Consider the following 20,027-nt stretch of genomic DNA (forward strand, 5'->3'; position numbering starts at 1 on the left):
CGGGAGCGCCTTTCTTGCAGCGTCCCCGCGTCCCTCGGGAGAAGAGCAAGAGCCGGGAAGCTCCCGCCCGGCCGAGCCCTCAGCGCTGGGACGCAGGAGCCCCCGCGCATGCGCACGCCGCCCCCGAGCGGCCACTGCGCGGGCGGCCAGTGCGCAGGCGCAGCGGCCGTTGGCAGCGCGGCCGTTGGCGGGCGGGGCTTCGCTCCGGGACGTTACAACTCGTCGAGGTTGGCGGCGGCGCCATTTTGAACAGGCTGCGGGCTGGAGGTGACGGTTGGCGAGCGCGGCTCCGCGTCCTTCGAGAAAAGCGGCGAGAAGGAAGGGAGTGAGGCCTGACTATGGCAGCGAATAGGAACTTGAAGCAAGTGCGGATCGAGAATAGCTCCCCAGCGACGCCGCTGGGCATGGTGGGGGGTGGCGGCAGCATGAAGGGATTGCGGGGCCTAGAAACGGAGAATGAGGCGGCGGCGGCGGCCATGGCGGTAGTGCCGGGCAAAGAAGCTGGCGACGAAGAACAGGAGGTCGGGTTCACCATCGACATCAAGAGCTTTCTCAAGCCCGGCGAGAAGAGCTACACGCAGCGCTGCCGGCTCTTCGTGGGGAACCTGCCTACCGACATCACGGAGGAGGATTTCAAACGCCTCTTCGAGCGCTACGGGGAGCCCAGCGAGGTCTTCATCAACCGCGACCGAGGCTTCGGCTTCATCCGCCTGGTGAGAGCTTGCGGGGGCTGCCTTTGTATGCGAGAGAGGTTTTCCCCCACACGCCCCCATCGCCTCCTCCTTTCCCTGCYGGCATTTATTAAACGGACAGGGTCTTCGCCGCATTCTTGTCCTCCCTCTGCCGCTAATGCAGCTTTCTCGGCCTCCTCTTCCCTCCCCTTTTTGCTTTCACGCAAGACGCCTGCATTTTAGCAGCTTTCCCAAGCCTCTGGCCTTTAGGCTTCCCCCTCGTTGCTCGGTATYTCCGCAGGTTTCAGCATGTCTCCCTCAGTTACCATTTTCATGCTGCTACCACGGGTGCTCTTGCGGGTACAGCATGAATGGTAGTAAGTGGGAGAAGTGTTTACTCAATCTCCTTGGCGTAACACTGTCATGTAATAAAAAATTCATTAATCGCATTTAATTGGGAGTACTCTTACAGTACTTAAGGACATTTTCCATTGTGATGAATTTTAGCCCGTATAGTTCACTATGAATATAGATTATGACGTGTGAAGAAAATACATTAATTTTAGAAGCCTTTTGGTAAAGAGTGTATGATGTTGTTTTAAAATACTACTGTTTAGGCGTTGTGAAATCTAAGAACAGAAATAGAATAGAAAACTAAGTATAGAATTTCAAAATTGGGAACTTAGGTTAGTGAAAATAATGGTGTCTAGGTAAGAAATAAATTAATACATTTTTAATGCAATTTAATCAATATTATCTTGACCATGCCCCCCCCCCAAAAAAAAGAAATATTGAAAAACTTGAGATTTAAATCAATCAACTGCCTATCAATTTAATGTTCAGGRTTACATTTCATGGCTTCCACATTGAGAATGCACTGATTTATATCCTTGCAAGAAAACCCTTACAGTGCTTTGGGCTTCCATACTTAGGATTTTTGATATAGTACACTATTTTGCTTTGTCTTCCCAGTCTCAAATAGCTTTTGTTGTTGCTGTTTTTTTTTTTTTTTTGTCTTTGTTGTTTTGACAAGGTGGAGTAGGTTTACATATATTATTCAGATGTATGTAAAATACAGACTGGTATTGCATTTATCTAAATTTCTCTTAATGGCAAATATACTTAGAGAACGGATTATTCTTTCACAGATTATCTAGTCAGGTAAACTGCAGAGAAAATGGCTGTGATCTAGATCTTTTTTTTTTTGAGTCTAAATAGTATCTAGCTAAGTGAAAAAATTTCAAAAGTAAAATAAGGATAGTCATTAAGGAAGACTATCTTGAGGATCTGAGCGCAGAAAGTATGTAAATGAATACAAGAGTAAATTATTTGTTGATKAAATTTGAATTACATGTCCATTAAGTGTTTTTTCAGCAACACTGATATGTGATAATGCCAAAATATTCATTTAAAAAATGAAGTCTCAGATGCTTTGATGTAATATTTCAAAGCACTTCTTCCTACTATACAGAGGTAAGGATGCAGGGTTTGCAGTTTTGAACTCTACTGAAAATGCTTTACAAAGCAGAACACACCAAACAAACATTGACAGAAGTAAGTTCATGAATGTGCAATTAAAGTTTGTGCGTAAGGCATTCTTTGAGTAAAACGTACAGGACACAAAAGTCTATTTTTAATCAATGGAAGGAAATTTTTTAAAAATAGTGTTGAATGAGTGTTTAAGGTTAAAACATATACATACAGATGCACATATTTTCTTTGAGGGGGAGGGTTTTCTGTTGTTCTTGAAAATAGTGCATATGAAATGTTTATATTTTGAAAAAGGAATCTAGGACACTGGCTGAAATAGCAAAAGCAGAACTTGATGGTACTATTTTGAAGAGCAGACCACTTCGAATTCGATTTGCCACACAYGGAGCTGCCTTAACTGTGAAGAATCTTTCACCTGTGGTTTCTAACGAGCTGCTGGAACAAGCATTCTCTCAGTTTGGCCCGGTGGAAAGAGCTGTTGTTGTAGTAGATGATCGTGGCAGAGCTACAGGAAAAGGTTTTGTAGAATTTGCAGCAAAACCTCCAGCACGGAAAGCTCTAGAAAGATGCAGTGATGGAGCATTCTTGCTTACAACGTAAGTTCACAGCTCTTTGTTTGAATTAGTATATATATTTTGTTAACCTGGAGAGAAGCAGCATTTGTGATCATTATCTGTTTCTTTGATTTTCATCTCATAAAAGTCATGAGATGAAGAATTAAGGTGATGAACACCCAAAATACTCCTAATTTTTTGATGACTTTTTTTAACTGACCAGCTGTAAATCTTAYAATTACTGTATGAAAGCCTGTCAGTACAATTATTTTTTGTTAACTTTTCCTTTTCTACATAATGGGTCTTTTTTTTTTCCCCCTCCTTCATTGATTGTGCTATTATGATTCTTGAAAGAATGTGGCAAAACCTRTTATATTCCTCTGCCTTTTGGTGTGAGACTGTGCACCGAACTGCGGGTGATATTTTTGTAGATACAGGAATGTTTTTGCTTGCTTTTGTACTCTTAAAGTTCTACTTGTGACATACATTTTGAAAATGAAGACTTTGATTCTGCCGAAGTCAGTGGGAGAGATCTTTGGAAACTCTGTAATTCTAGAGCAAGCAATCTTGCACATTACAGCAGTTTCCTATATCTTCTTTAATTGCTAAATATTATCATTCTTAATTGTGCTTTCATATATGCACTATTCACATCTTCAAATGTTTCTTAAAGATTATGTGAAATAATAGATATTCAATAATATATTTCACATTTATATTATTTTTTCTCACTTGGGAAAGTAAATTTATGGTCTCACAGTGTTGAAGATGCTCTGGGTAGTTGCTGCCATTCCATTGGGGAGCTCTCATGGGGAGTTCTCCTCCTCTTTCTGCCCTGTATTATTGATATTTCTGCCCCTTGAAAATTAGGCTAGATAGTTGTATAAACCATCTGAACTTGGGAAAGGAAAAGAAAGACGTTCAGCTGTTTCTGTTGGTTTCATTTTCTGGCAGCTCCAGCAAGTGAAGGTGCTTGCTAACAGGGGTAGTAGGAACATTAGGCCCAGGAGAAGTTAAGTCTTTTATTTTTTTTTTTTCTGGGAGAAGATAGCAGTTGTGGAAAGGATCTGGTGCTCCTCTTTCTAATGCTAATGAGCACTTAAATCTTGTCTGTCACTGAACTGCATCCTAATTATCTGGATCAGTGCCCACATAGTAAATTTAATCTGAGTAAGTCTCTCCTATCAAAAGGTACCAGCAGTTTGCTCTTATCCCCTGGGTTTTCTTGGCATTAGTGTTTGAATGGCAGCATGGGGAGCCAAACCAGGCAGCATACCTACTTCAGTGAACACCACAGTGTTATGTGAATGCTGTAGTGGGCATGAGGGATGTCACAAGGTGGGGAAAGAAATTAAGCTATACTGAGGACACTGTGTTTTCTTGTTTTATTAACTCTATAGGTGTGTTGGATTGAACTGACCATCTGATTATGGCCTCAGTAAATAAAAAGTACTTGATCTTGGTCTTGCTTAGGAGGTTGACATGTTCTGTAATGAACGGTTTTAGTATAATCAGTGTGATTCTGCTGGTGTAGTATTTACTTGGATAATTTCCTTTGGAATCCAGGATTTTACTTTCTTAGCTTAAGTCCTAAAAGTCTTTTGATGTATAAACCAAACATCAAACCCATGCATTTGRAACATGAATTTGGAGAGATATTTATTTTAATCATGAACATACTGAAATTACAGTTTAGTTGTATTTAAATGTCAGACCCAATAACAATTGTCATACAGATTAAGACCAGTAGCTACTGAGCCGTGCTCTGTGTTTCCAGATTTCATTTTTTAAACCTTCCTTGATGTCCAAATGTTCTTAAAATGTATTGCTGGCTTTTTTTTTAAATCCCATGAAAAAATTTTGCAAAATAATGTAAAGATGTCGAATGCTATAGTTATGCTTTTGGTCAATACTTGTCTCTAATTACTTCAGGAAAAGAAGGAAGGTGTTCTTGAAAGTCAATTGGGAAAATGGTTTTGTGAGAGTATGATCATAGAATGAGTTAAAGTAATTTAGAAATAGTTTTTTTTCTAGTCATGGGAGTATTAGTGTTAAATTATCAGGCTTTGTTATTAGTAGAATCATTTTTAAAAATAATAACATGCCCTATTCCATGTGAATATGAATATAGTAAATATTAGTCTGTTTTGGATTTCTTTGTGGCTTAAACTAAACTGTCTCACTGATGAAAATAAAAAATAGCACCTTTCTAAGTGTTTTGTAATTGTTTATAGAAGACTTTGAGTTTTTTGAATATACTCTTTAAACTTCCTTATATTTGACAATAGACACGACTATATAATGGAAGAAAAACACCTTTTTTAGGAAGAACAGCTTTTTTTGAATAGGTTTGAATAGGTTGTAGGTAATATATTGTTACTTGCCTAGAGTGCTTCCTCAAAATACTAAGGTAACTTTGTAAAGTGTTTAATTTATGAATCAATTATTCAGTTGCAATTCTCTTTCAGAACACCTCGACCAGTTGTTGTAGAACCAATGGAGCAATTTGATGATGAGGATGGGCTCCCAGAGAAACTAATGCAGAAAACACAACAGTATCACAAGTAAGTTTTGGTTTAAGTTTTATTTGATAAAACGTGATTTACTTGATTGGCTTAGGAAATACGTGTTTTATTTTGGGTCTATATGGTAGAGGCAGATACAGCGTTTTATTTTTAATGCTGTCCTGTGTCAGATGACTATAGAACCTTATTAAGCTTTCCTAATCATGCAAAAATTGAAACTTAGATACTGAGTCTTGACTGTGATGTCAGAYCACCTGATCTAACTTGAAAAAGGAAATGTTTAATATGGCAATTTGATGATTATTTAGGAATCTTACTGCTTGAAGGTGAAATTATTATGATATGCTTGTGGAATACCAGGTTTTAAAAAACGTTTTTTAGTTCTTAACTGGCAGTGTTATTGTTGAAATGTTAACTAAAATGTTTGCATGTTTTTAGAGATTCTGGTATTTTCAATAGTGTAGCATATTCAAACAGCTAAGTTTGTGAATTGATCAGTTGCTTTAGAAGGCTGAATGCAGTTAATTAGTGTCACAGCTTTAGGTATTTGTATCAATATAGATTTCTGTATTAATTATATTGAATGGGCTTTCATTTGGACAGCTTTTGTTGATTGCCTTTACGGTTGTATCTAACACTAAACTTTGACCAGTTGGTTTAGAACATTACCTGACAATTTGATTTGAAGTCAGAACCACCCTTGATTGTTTAGAAAATCTTTGTCTGCTACATTTATTGATCCAAATGTATGCCTCTGTAGATTTTAACTGCAAATTTTTAATTAGGGAAAGAGAACAGCCTCCACGTTTTGCTCAACCTGGAACATTTGAGTTTGAGTATGCTTCACGGTGGAAGGCTCTTGATGAAATGGAAAAGCAACAGCGTGAGCAGGTTGACAGGAACATTAGAGAAGCCAAAGAGAAACTAGAGGCAGAAATGGAAGCAGCTAGACATGAACATCAGCTAATGCTGATGAGACAAGGTAAAGATGAGAACCTGTTAGCTTGAAGTTTTTGTTGCATATTTTCTTTGAATAGCATATTGAGCTGTATGGTAAACAGTGATCTTGCTGGACTACTTTTAATTAAATGCATAGAATGAGAAGGGAAGCAATATTTTAACTTATGAATATTTGATTATTTGCAGAGATGGGTTAAGAAACAGATACTAATAAAAGAAACATTGGGAAAATGAGATTCCACAGGTTTATTTTCTTTACTTAAAAGTTGTCTAGTTTGAGTTGCATACATGGAAAAAATTGAATTGTGACCTCACATTCTGCAGTAAAATTTGTTTTCGGATTTTACTGTTGTATATAGTACTAGGTTGGATTATGCAGTGTTTGTGGGCCCTGTGTAGGAAAAAATGGATGGCACTTCTTAGTGCTGTTTTGTACATCTCTCACACAGCTTTATCCCAGAAGTTTATTTTGTAGGATCTTTCTCTTGAAACCCAAATTAAAAAATTCATGCATGTAGTTATATATAAAAATAGCTCAAGCGAATATTATCATTATTTTCATTCATCCATGAAACTGCAAAATTCTGTATCCATCCTCTCTAATTTTTTGGTCTCGTTCTCTGCCTCGCCCCCACCCTTTCCAGTTTGGAGGCAAGCAAACCCACTAGCAAATGTTTTCAGCCAGTGCCTTTGCAAATGGGACTGGGCAGAGTATGTTTCTTGGATGGAGAGGAAGTAGCAGGGCAAGTGCCCATGACTGTGCTTGTTAGCCTTCTCCCCAGGCCTCTATAGGCTTGTAATTATTGCTTTTGACACTGCTTTCCACTTGAAAACCTTTGAGTTACAGCTTCAGGTACTCCATAAGACTTCAAGAACTGTAAGACTTTTGAGTGGGTGAAGGGATCTCAAGTGTCCTTGCCTGAAGGATTTTGTAGTTTGCTAAAAATTTGTTAGATTATGAAACTGTGTACTAACTAATATGAGAGATTGAATTAAGAATACCTAGTCATTTTCAAAGGGATTTGAAATTCTTGAGATTGTAGGGAATAGATGCATTTCAAGCCTTAAATCCAGATAACTAATATATAAACTTAATGTTCCATTTTTGCTTTATGTAATGAGTAGCTCTTAAGAAATGTGTTTATAGTGCATCTTAATGTTATATAAGAAACCTAATGTTATGTAAGATCTTATACTGAAATACGGAACAAACTAAAAATTAACCAGCTTTTTTAAAATGACTTGATTATATTCATCACTGACATAACTAATTGTTAATATTTCATAGTGCAAGTGATTTGTACCAGAATCTGTATGATCAGTTTCTTATAATTTCTTGAACAGTCGAAGGACAAAATAATCCCTATTCTTACCTAAATTGTCATGTCTTAAACATGTTTTAAACTGAAGCTTGAAGACAGTGACCTCATTTATTAAGATAGAAAGCTCTAAATGGGAGAGCATGGGAGAACAGCTATGTCCTATGGATTTTGTGTTTTCTTTTAGGGACAACAGGAAAAAAAAGATATCTTTTTGAATATCTGCTAATCATTTTTTTGATACGTTATGGAAGGTTATTTCTAGTGTTCAAGAGGCATTAGAATATGGATGTTTTTGGTGCTGATACTAAGAGTGAAGAAACATACTACTTTTTAATGTGGGAATGATCCATTCCTTCCCTACCCCTCTCCTCCATCAATCATTTTCGATTAGAATATTTCACTTTGGTACCAAATAACTTGAATTTTGTTCAGATACTCAGTGTAGTGCTTATTCATCTGAAGACTTCTAACTTGCCAAGCTCCAGAGGTCAGTGAACAAGTTGTTCTTCTGTTTGATTTTCCTGTATCAACTCTCTGTCATGAGTATACAAAAACAAGTATTTCTGATGTATTTAATTTCAGACATTAGCTCTTTCTAAATCTTGCTCATTTGAACTGAGTGTCTGGGTCCATGTAGTTAAGAACATACGAAGATGATCTATCGCTGTAAAGTTTTTTAAGAAAGCATCAGTGAAACTAAGCATCAAAACCTAGTCTGACTATTTTTGTATGCCTAATGCATATGTCACAAATTGAGTGTTTTAAAATAGTTGTCCTCAAATATGAAATGTAAGACTTCAGTATTCTAAATGTCAGCAGCTAAAAAGAAGACAGGAAAGGTTGATTATTATTTTATATACTTCTACTGATTAAGCAGGAAATAGTTTTCATAGAAATTAATTTTCCTGATTTAGAAAGACTAGGTTATGTTGACTTAATATACCAGGGAAACATGAGTGCTTATTACTGAAGGAAGAGACTTCTTTCTTTTGACGGGTGTAATTTTTCACTCCTAACTGTCATGTTTGGAAAGAATATGAGTAAGAAGTAATTTATAAAGCAGAATACATACTTCTAGGTATAAATAAATTGACATAATATTTCTAGCCCACACATTGTTCAAATGCTTCAGAATTTTGTAAATATTTGCTCATATTAGTTTAATAAAGTAGTGGGAAAGTAGTAGTGATTAAATTTAATCAGAAACTTATTCTTTGTGAACTGTATAGAAACCTCGCATTTATTTTCTATTTTTAGAACCTGAAAAATCAGTTAATTTAAAAATTTGTTTTGGAGTTGGTGGTCCTGCTTGTGGGAATAATTCCTGAGGTGCAAATGTACTTTCACCTTCTGCAGTCCTTGCTTTGCAGAAGATTGAGTAGAAGGTGAAAAACATGCCTATTTAAATACAAAGCAAGCTGTGCTTGTAATGCTTCCCCTCCCTTTCCCCATTTCCTAGGCATCTACTTTAGTCCCATTCTCTTTTMTTCAAAGTAACATGTGTCCAACATGTCCAGAACTACTGTCAGCATTGCAGATCTCTTAATACGCTCAGCTTTGTGCACAACCTGAACCTCTGTATCTGTGTTTTTATTAGGTTAGCAGAGCTTTCTACCAATATTTTGTCATGGTCAAATGATACTGAACCATAAATTAACATGTTGAATTTTAAAGTACTGACAAAACCAGGAAAGGCAATAATTTTTTGCCATGGCAATACTAGGAAAGAACTGAAAAAGATTGAAGTATACACCTTAGAATACAAGAGAGGAAATTGTAAATTAATAGCAATAAATATAGAGAGATGATAGGAGATGCTTTTTTCATGTGTAACACAAGAAAAGGAGTATGCGACATAAAGGAATAAAGGCAATCGGTATTGAAAAGGAGCAGAGGCAGAACTGCAGAGGAAACCTCTTGTCCCATGTATTTGTGGTGCTGTCCAAGTAAAAGGATAATTATGGTCAGTTGCTAAATGAAGTACTATTGAAAAGAAATAGCCTCAGATTTTGTGATTTGAGTGCATATTCAATACAACCATTATTCTATTAAGTGTTAGTTTTGCAGAAGAGATGATAAAAAGGAGCCTGCAACATTTCCTTAAAAAAAGGACCTGTATTGTCAGTAAGATAAAAATCTGTATATCTTATTTGATAGAAAATAAAAGCAATGCACAGCTTTTTTGTTAGAATATACTGGTCATTGTAGCTTTGGGCTAGTGAAGTACAAGGTTAAATTGTAATATGTGTTGATGGAGTTTTGAAAATAGTCATGTGCAGAGCCAATAAAGATGCATTAGTTAGAGGAGCTAAGAAATGCAGAGAGCAGTGTGCATAGTACTTACTCTAAGGCATAAATGGCTTATTATAGACTGGTATGGTGGAAATTTCCTTACCTTGGCCATGAAAAACACCATGTTGCTAAAGTCCTGTGCAAACAGGCAAAATTTGTGACCCATATCCTGCCTGCTTTGGAAGCAGTGTCAATCCTGTGCCTTTGTGTATATATGGGAGCCTTCAATTCCACTTTGTTTTCTCGTATACCTGTCCTCCCGGTTCCTTTCCGTAAAGCTAAATAATATCAGTTAAATACATTGAGAAATTAAAGTAGTTGTGAGATTGAATTTCAGAACTATAAGCCAATGGCAATAGCAATTTTTGTTGTGTTGCAACTGCTAACTTTTGTCTCTGTTGCCTTTTTCATGCTTTCAGATCTCATGCGTCGCCAAGAAGAATTGAGGCGTTTGGAAGAACTTCGGAATCAAGAACTTCAAAAACGCAAACAGATACAACTGAGGTACTTTCTCTCGTACTGTGCAAAGGTGTGACAATATTTTAAACATGTAACTACTGCAGGTTTGCATTAATTTAAATATTCTAGCTCCACCTTTGATACCACTGTAAACATTTCTGTTAAGTTTATTTTTAAAAAGTACTCGGTCTTTCCTTTAAGATCTGATGAACAGTTATTTTCACGTATCTGATAAATTTCAAAAAATAGACCACATTGCTAGTTTGTTTATGTATTTGTATGACTTTTTATGATGGTAAATCTTTTTTGAAGTAAATATTATAAAAAATGTATATGAGAAGAAAAAGAAGAAAGCAAGGCCAAATACTTTGCAGGATTAACAACGTGACTTTGGAAGTATTCACATATTTTACTCTGTATTGTCATGTCCACCTCCTCTACCCCTGTGCCCTCCCTTGCCTCCAATCTGCCCCAGGGGGGAAAAAAAATTAATAATTAAGAGAATTATTAGTACTGTGAATAACTTGCTGTGCATGGTATAGGATTTTAAACAATTAGTTTTGTTAAAATGCCTGATATCATGCACTTGAGATCCAATCAAAGCCTGAAGAGATCAAGAGTCTAAATGACTGTATTTTCTGAAATATCTTTTAGGCATGAAGAAGAACATCGACGTCGAGAAGAGGAGATGCTGCGCCAGCGGGAGCAGGAGGAATTAAGACGACAGCAGGAGGGAGGATTTAAGCCGAATTTCATGGACAATGTAAGTAGAATTCTATGTGATCAAAGTCCAAGTTGTAAAAGACTTATTTTCTATGGTAATGTGTTTGTATATTCTAGTAGAAGTCTATTGAGCTGCTTTCATCCCTTTTTAAATGTTTTCCTTCAGAATTTTATCATTTTCTTAGTGGAATAGCACAGACGCTAGCAGTGTAGCTCTTCTATCATGAAATCTCATACAAGCTGGTGATGCATGATTTATGCTAAGTAAATGTCTTCAGAAAATACTTTTTCTTTTTAATTCAGGAAGTTAAATTGCTAATGCTGTCAAAAAATAAATCACAAATTTCTATGTAGGAGGTCATATGAATATATTATGTCTGCCTTTGATTGAAGATACACATTTTAAACCAATTTAGGTTGGGATGGTGGTGGAAGCTTGTTGAAAATTACTTTGTTTTAAACTTCAAGAGCAAATTGGGCAAGGTCAACTGCATATGGAGCCTAATTACTCTCTACCTTAATTCTACTATAAAACTAGATGAGGAAAATCTCTAGATCATTACTAAAGATAATTAACGAAGAAGAAAAATTTGGCGTCTGTTATTTTTGTTATTTTTTACATTATTTGTATCAGTACTTTAGATCTCTTCTACCTCTGAAGACTTATCCTGAAGACCTAGCAAAAGGGTGGTATGAGAGATGCTAAATCTCTCTTAATTTCATGTTTATCTATTTTGTTGTAAATTTTTTGTAAAGTGGTTTTTTTTTTTTTTTGCTAGCAATTATATTAGCACAACCTGTATTTGAAATGCTTCAATAGAAAGGATACGGTTCACTGTCAAGTCTCCTTTTTAGGGAGGAGAGTATTAAGATATACATACACACATACATACAAGGCTTTCTAATACTGTTAAAATTATAGCTGTTGTGGAAAGTTTTGCTGCAGTTTAGAAGTAAACTTCATGCATGAAAGAATTAAAAAGAAACTGTTGGTTCGTCAGCTACTTTCTGATTATTACATGGAACAAATACCTGCTTTATGTTCTGTGCTATTATATGTTCTGTACAAYTACAACCTTGTAAGAGACCTCCTAAGAAAAACTGGAATTTCTTGTCCTTGGCAGGAATTATTTTCTACCAGCCCATATTCCTTAGGATTTGTAATAAAGATAGGTAGGAGAAGTCTTCCTCTGTTATGTTGCTACCTGCTCTCTTTTGATTTTGATGACACTACTTGAGAAGCTTGCCAGTAGAAAAGTCAGTCATTGACTTTTGTGTGTGCTTACACTAAGAAAAACAAAACTTTTGACCTTCGGTTTTCTATGAAGTGTTGAAGATCACAAATAAAAGCTTATAATGCCTGTTAGTACATACCAACATATTAAATTGTAAGTAATATTTTCTGAAATAGCATTCTAACAATTGTCTGATGTGATTTAGGAATACCATTTAGTGATTGTGACTCTCCTAATACCAAACTTGAAGTTTCATTTTATTTTACTATTCTAACAGAGAATCTTTGRGATTGGCAAAACTTCCAGACTTCCAGAGAGTATGAACTATCTGAAAGTTATTGTTTGACTAGGAGCCACGAGAGCCCTGCTACTCACTCCAGAGACCTGTGGGGAAGGGAATGAAATGGCAGGAACTCTATAAATTCCATTGATCTGTTACAAGATATCAATGGTCTATACCTTGCAGTGTGGGTGCTTGCTAAATTAGGTCATGTTGGTCATAGCACCTTTTTCTGGTTTACTACTTGCAGCTATCTGGAGTCAGGTTACTTAGGTTGCTTGAACTGCTTACCGCTGCTTATGGCTGCCCTGCTGCTTARCTGCATACTGTAGTTAAATTTTTAAACCTGTCTGAATGGACAGTGTTCATGCTAATATGTCAGACATTTCAAAAATGTAATGTAAGAAGAGAGGAGGAATGGTTCAAGTGGAAAGTACKTTAGTTACCTCTATAATTCTCATGATTTCTATATGATGAAGKTTTAGGGAGAAAGTAAGGGTGGGAGAATTTAGAATGATTTGGAAGAATTTAAGTAGCTCTCTGACCAAGTTGCCTTATTAGAATTGTATGTTCATCTGTAACAATACGCTGCAAGAATATATAAAYGAAACTGCATAGTGACAACCCTACCAAAACTGGTATAAATTATATGTGGTAATATATAGCAAAGCTACTACTGGATTTTTTTTTCTAATGTTAAGTGTACTTAAAATGGCGTTTACAACAAGTTAAACAATGTAATCTCTCTGATCTTTAGAATTTTTACTGTTCTGGTCATGTGTTGACATCTGTGTTAATGTGTTCTGCACTTCAAAAGAGGAAGAATTAAACATTAGTGCGATACATTTCCTTTTTTAGCAACAATTTCTAGTAAGGTCAGTTGTGAAACCCTTAAACATGGCATATRATTTTGTAAGCATTTATTATAACGTGCTTAGATAACTATTTAGGTTGTAATATGTGATCAAAGTTTGAAAACACCTTTGTTTTGGAGCAGACCAGAAATGTAAAACATTTCTGGAAGCTTCTATTTTTCAATTTAATGGAACTTTTATTACCCAGTTAAAATTTTATTCATTATTTCTAATAYCTGTTTCCTGCAGAGCTTGCATCTGCCGGTTCTTTCTAGTCTCAGATTACCATTGTACAAATGGTGAAGAAATGTTAATTCTCTGCTTTGCAAGTTTATACCTTGCCGCTCTATAAAACTATTTTGCAATATTTACCATGTCAGGACTTGCTTTGCTATTAATTTTGGATAATCCCAGGAATGTTTTATAGTCTTGTGCCAATCACATATGTAGAAAGAAAATAATTTTCTGATACTTGTTTTTGTTTCTTAAAAGCTTTGAAAATTAAGCTTCCTTCACTTTTAGCCTATCTTTTTTTTTTTTAATTGGTATAAAAGGAGGACATAATTGGTAAGTGCCATGGCAGCCAGAATTTGAACCCCAGGGTTCCATGTTTTCAGTTTCTCCCTTTATCTTTCTCTTAATCTGTTAAAACTTTGATATTTTAGTTAGACTTCTTTTGAGAAATGTCTTTCAAATTTAAAGGGGGGAAAAAAAAACCCTCCTAGTAAACACAGCAGAATCAGTCACTCTTTTTTCCCAGTTTAGTTACAGTTCGCATATTATTTTTAGTATACGAGGGAGTTCTTTTGCTGAATATTTTTGAAGATCTAGTTCATGGTGATGCTGTGTTTTTTTTTCTAAATGATTGAACTGATGCAAATTTAATAGACCTAAAGAATTATGCTAATTGTATAATTTCAACTAGATAAAGATTTTTTTTCTTGCTGAAGCTCTTCATATTGCTTAGGATGTTGCTTTTTTTCTAGAAGTTGGTTAGCTGAAATCTGCTGGTGTATAGCTCAATAATCCATTTCTGTATTAGCCTAATAAGAAAACTTTTTCTGTGATGCATAGCTAATTGTAATTTTGCATGCATACTGTTTTTTGTAAAAGGAGAAACATAGTCATAGAGATTGCAAGCAATATTTTATTTGTGTGGCACGAGTATCTTTTTAACCAAAAATATAATAGTGTTAAGTGCTAGTAATATTTTAACTGGCTAAACCATACAGTGGTTAGTAGCCAGTTGTGAATGGCTTACACAGATTAACTTTGTATTAATTTTTTTATATCAGATCATTAATTCCAGTACGTGGGAATTATTTTTTGTGTGAGTGATGTAGGGAAATGAAATGTGAATGATTTGGATTTAGTGGTATTAAAATCATTTTTGTTTGTCTCCAAAAGAAATGAAAATAATTGGGAATTGTATGCTTGTTTTATGTTGCACAGATATTTTTCATTAGTAACACTAAGACAGGTGGGTGTTGTACTAAATTAAAATAATATCATAACTGTTGTTTTATGATATTGCCTTTACAGATCTTACAGATGGTTTTAAAAGAGAACGAGTCTTTTGGTCTCTCCCCAACTCCCCAAAAGAATCCTGTCCCTATTTTCAAATGTAATTTGGACTGTGTGGAATTCTTTTCTCCAGAGCTCATGAGTTTATGCTTCCGAATGGCTTCTCTTCTTTCAACTTAGATTGTGTCTTCAGTACATGCATTTCTTTTATCTCTTACTGTTTTTAAAAATTAAGAGGGTGTTTGTTTTACTTTCTTTGTTTTTCTTAATAAAGTTCCATTTTTCAGTTATCTTGGCAAGTATCAGTTAGCAACAGCCAAAGCAATGGAGATTGCTTGAACAGCAGAGATGGTGGTAGGCCTGAAGAAAAAATTGGAAGTCATAGGAGCATGGAAACTTGAAAAACAAGATAAACCCAAAACAGCACTGAAGCTTTCATGGTTACAGTAATGGTGAATACTTATTTGGGAGATAAAGATCCTCCAAATTTTGGTCTTCCGTGATATTTATGTTCTTCTTTGGAGGAGTCTATAAATGCATCTTCCGCTTCCTTGACTTCTTTGAGCCTACTGAGGCACGTTTTATCTCTTGCGTATTCAGCTACAATGGATAAAGTAGCAGAAAACTTTTTTCAAAAGATCCTTCAAAAGAGGATCACTTTGATTKCTTTAGACTTCTGTAATCTGAAGAATTATTTTGTACTTTCTGAATCTTGAGCAGAACTGTCTTTTAGGCTTTTGATTGTTACACTTCAAAAACTCCAACTAAAAGAGATGTTTAAATTCTCACTCAATAGGATATTTCTTACCTTGTTCAAAACAGTTAAAGAAGCTTCTAGTAATAAATTTGTTAATTAAAAATCTCCTAAAATCTTTTTAAATTTGACCTGTTTTCCACTACTAATAAATTTTGGTCATTATCTTTATCTTGGCAGACTAGTATACTTAATAAAGCTGACTGCAGTGTAATCTGCAGGGTAATCCCTAACAGACTGCTATAAAGTTAACCAAATTACCTAATGAAAGCTCTTTTGAAGAGTTTTTGTGGGAAAGATGATTTTCCTCCTTAATGCATTCTAGCATACATGTTTGTGATAAAAAGAAGCAGTTAATGTTTGACATGTTACAAGACTTCTTAAGATAAAAGTAGCTTAGTGAAAGGCAATTCATTAAATGTAAAACTTAAAAGCATCACAAAACATTTCTTTTTTTCCTATAGTATTTACTGCACTGATCAAGATTCTTCTTYTTCGTAAAGCAATTTAGATTAGGAGAGTACATTATAGGCAGTCTGGGTTTGTGTGTCTCGTCTTGGTTTTGGTAGCAACATTATTTTTGCAGATTGCAGTGATGCATACTGTTAGGCAGATATTTAAATCTTGATCTTGCATTTCTTTTGTGCCCCAAACAGCATTTGAAATATTAGAGTTGATGACTTAAGAATTATAATGTCTTAACAGGCTTTAATATATTCCCATTGATATTTTCAGAAGCTAAATGAAGTAGTTTTGAGATTTGGCAACAAAATAAAGACTGGAAATAACTGTGCTGCCATATATGCTCATATTATAAAAACATGTTGCATGAAAGTCATCTTTAACCATCTTTGTACAGAATGCTATATATATTTTTCATACTGAAGTTATTCTTGAACTTAGATAACTTTTGGCAAATAATCAGAATTTGTGATCTGACCTTAGTAAGTTGGTTCATAATTGATTTTCCAGGTTATTTTTATTTGTGTGAAGGGGATTATAAATTTTTCAGTAAAGGAGCAAATTGTTACAGTGTTACCATCATTTCTAACTTTATATCTCAGTATATTTGAACTATGAGTATTTAGGGTAAAGCGAGTATAACTTTGCTTGTTTTAAGTCATAATATACATATTTGGGAAACACATTTTGACCTTGTAGTTCTGTTGCAATCAATTTTTAATGTGTGCACAAAGTCTTCAGAATATTCTATGGTTTGTTTATATTGAAAAAGCAAACAAAGTGAYCACTTGTAAATAATTTTGTGTCCATCAATGTGCTGCAAGATGTGCRTAAATCTCTATATAAGAATTCAGGTGGTGCGGTACTGCTGAGCAGCTCGCTCCAGGTTTGTTTTGTTCCACAGTGTCCGCAGTAATTGATTCTTGCACATGTTTATTTTTAGATTATCTGGTTTTGTTTASAAATTAGTTTTCTTTTGGTTAGAAATTATTTTTTTTCAGTAAGCTAATGATGCAGAAACTAAAAATATCCCTCTGAAAATATTTCTATATGATGGCAAAATTGCCATCAGCCCTTGCCAGCCTTAATGTATTTCATGAAGCTTCGCATATGCAGAATGCTGTTTTTGTTAAACTATTTATTGAAAACCCTCAAGTGCCCTTGGTGTGCTTGTTTGCTTACTTAGTTTCTCACGCTTTACTGATTTTACAGATGCAAATAAAAATTCTGTTCCCCATTAAAGAACAGTTTTAATTTGAGTGTAGTTCCTTTCCATATATTTAATGTACTTGCTTAATATTGTTATAGCTGAGAAGCTAAAAAATAAGCACATAGCTTAAATCTAACTTCTTCAGATACTGAGTTCTCTATTTTTTCCTCTTTTGGCAAGTAAGAGTGGGGCTTCTGTATATAAAAGTTCTCATTTATTAACGTTCTATTGTTGAATGTTCTACATATTTTGAAGAAGCTAAGATTGATTATTGCCTTAATCATTTTCATTTTCTTTTCTTCAGCTACTGGAATTAAAGTTTGACTTGGAGTTTGTGCTTGTGTTTATCCAAGCTAAGGAGAGATTAACTTTCAGTCCTAGATGTTGTCTGCTTGGTATCTGTTTTGGACTGGTCTCTGCCTATCTGAATCCTGGGATCTTTACTTGATGGCATTGAGATTTGCAGGCAAAATAAGCTACTGTACCCAGAAAGGGTTACTGTTTTTCAAAGGTTATGTATTGTTTCGTTTTTTTTAAAACTTTTTTTTTAAAATAAGGATGAAACCCCACAGGAGTTACGAGCTGAGTAAGTCCATAGAGTGTTTTTGATGTGAGGAATTCTGTCAGTGGATCTGACTAAATTGGTGAGTGTGGGAAGATCTCAGTTTTAGAAGTGGTTGCTTTCTGCCAAGGGGTGGTGCCCTCTGAGATTTTCCTTTCCTTGGTGTGAGCAATAAATTTTGACCTTTTGACTGGTCTCTAATGCTTTACACCAGTAGCTTAAAGTATGGGAATTTGGTAAACTCTAGGACCTAGAAATGAGCCTGTCTTAATTGGATTGTCTGACTTCTGACACCAGACTCTATAGTCTTYATTGAAAAAAATATGTAAAGTTTTTTTCTCATGAATCTTTGACAAGTCTCATTTGTGTAGTGCTGTAGACATCAAATAGATTTATCTGGTTTCAAAAGCTGTTACAACTTTGGATTACTAAAACTTCATGAGCATAGGAAATTTAATTGTGATGCATCTGTTTCCTGCTGAATATTTTGTTAGATTTCATGTTATTTTTTTCAAAGATTTGCTGTTACTTTTTGGTTAACGAGTGTGTGTTTTTTTGTTTTTTTGTTTTTTTTTTTAAGTGTTTTAGGTTGGGGAGGGTATTTCAGAAAAGTTTCTGAGCAGCTTTTGCTTTAGTTGTTCAAATGAGGGACTTGATGGCTTGGTTGCTGCAAATATTTTTGAAGTTTCAAAGGAATGAACCATGGTTAAAAATTTGGTGTTTTTTCTCTCAATAGTTAAGATTTTCCACAATGGCTAAGGGCTCGCTAATTAGTGCAACATGAGCATTACTTGTATGACCAAGACTGGATTGCACTGCTTTTACTAGTGTTGCTGAAGGCAGTTCTGCTGATTGTGCCGTTAATGGAAAATCTTAGGACTTTGAGACAGAAAATGTATCCATACAGAAGCTTTACTGATAAGGACGCTCTGAAGTCAAAAATACACTTTCTCTGCTGCATGGGTTGTTGAAGCTTTTTATAAAATTGTTCCTTCTTTGCATCCCTCCTTTTTTATTCTGAATTATTTAATATTTGTTTATGTGTACTTCTATGTTTTTAGCTAAGTATCAGCAGCTTTTGTTTGTTCTTATTACGTGCTGAATCCCGCTGTATCCCTAATATATTTCTGTCTGTAGCACCTATATGTGGTGCTGGGATGGTGGGGTTTGTTTTTGTTTTGCTAACATCTTTGGAAGCAAACACTGTAGCAGGAAAAGTTACTAAATTTGGGGTCAAAACGTGATTTAACTAGAAGCCAGTGTTTTTCTTACTCCATTTGGCTTTATTCAAATGACAAGTTTCTTAAAGATTTGGTTAAAATACTCTGGCAAAAATCAACTGCTTTTTAATTTTCTGAATTAAATTTGTTTTGTTCAAATGATTGGTTGCAATCTTCATTCAGCACTACTTAATCTCCTTCTTGTTTCATAGTAAATGGTCTGCAGGTTTTATAACAGTGCTGACTGGAAAGCTCTGGAGCAGTGGGAGGGAGTGTCATTTTCCTGCCAGGAAGCTTCCTTGCCAGGTGCTCCCTTGTTTATGTTCTCTGTTTGTAAGTGCTGTGTGTGTGGACTGTCCAGAAGTGTGCTGGGGAAATAGCTAAACACCAGTCCATTCTGATCCTAAGCAACTCTGGTAACTTGTATATAAAGGACTTGGATATTTTTATTTTAGAAGTTTCTTCTACAGGATCTTTGTGTAGTGGTGAGAACGCTCTTCCATCTCCATATGAAAGTTTGGCATTCAGTTCCTTTTGGCAAACACCTGCATTAACCACTTGGTAAATCAGGTCAGTTACAGAATAGGTGCTATGACTGGACTTGGTATTTTTCAAGTGTTACTTAATATATATAATATCTTCTTATTTGAAGAAAAAATACTATTTTTGGAGAATCTGGGAAATAATCATTTAGTTTATTGTCATTATAGCTAATGCTACTGTTTTAATAACTTCAATTCATTTAGCAATATTGTTAGATTTTATGTGATCTTCTTTGACTTCCAAGTAAACATTCAAGTCTTGCCACTTCATCTCATACTTTATCGTAAGGTTGAAGATAATTGTCTTTTTGAAACATGTAGTGTTATTCTGTTAGTTTGAATATTTACTTTGACTTGTTCATGTGCAAAATACCGTATATATGCAAA

At 35.3% G+C, this 20,027-nt stretch overlaps 1 protein-coding gene across 2 annotated transcripts in view; it reads left to right on the plus strand.

The window, feature by feature from the left end:
* Positions 1-211: 211 nt before the first annotated feature.
* Positions 212-20,027, plus strand: part of PSPC1 (paraspeckle component 1) — a 56,907-nt gene continuing 37,091 nt past the window's right edge. For both annotated transcript variants that reach the window (XR_003248655.1, XM_026035045.1), the window contains exons 1-6: positions 212-713; positions 2,457-2,758; positions 5,185-5,280; positions 6,027-6,223; positions 10,235-10,319; positions 10,929-11,037. Coding sequence is in view for 1 of the 2 variants with exons in the window: in XM_026035045.1 (XP_025890830.1) it covers positions 339-713; positions 2,457-2,758; positions 5,185-5,280; positions 6,027-6,223; positions 10,235-10,319; positions 10,929-11,037 (1,164 nt within the window). In the remaining variant the exon portion in view is untranslated. The remainder of the gene's footprint in view (positions 714-2,456; positions 2,759-5,184; positions 5,281-6,026; positions 6,224-10,234; positions 10,320-10,928; positions 11,038-20,027) is intronic.

Source organism: Nothoprocta perdicaria, unplaced genomic scaffold (assembly GCF_003342845.1).
Source record: "Nothoprocta perdicaria isolate Ctin4 unplaced genomic scaffold, notPer1 scaffold_155, whole genome shotgun sequence".
Classification (NCBI taxonomy): Eukaryota; Metazoa; Chordata; class Aves; order Tinamiformes; family Tinamidae; genus Nothoprocta; species Nothoprocta perdicaria.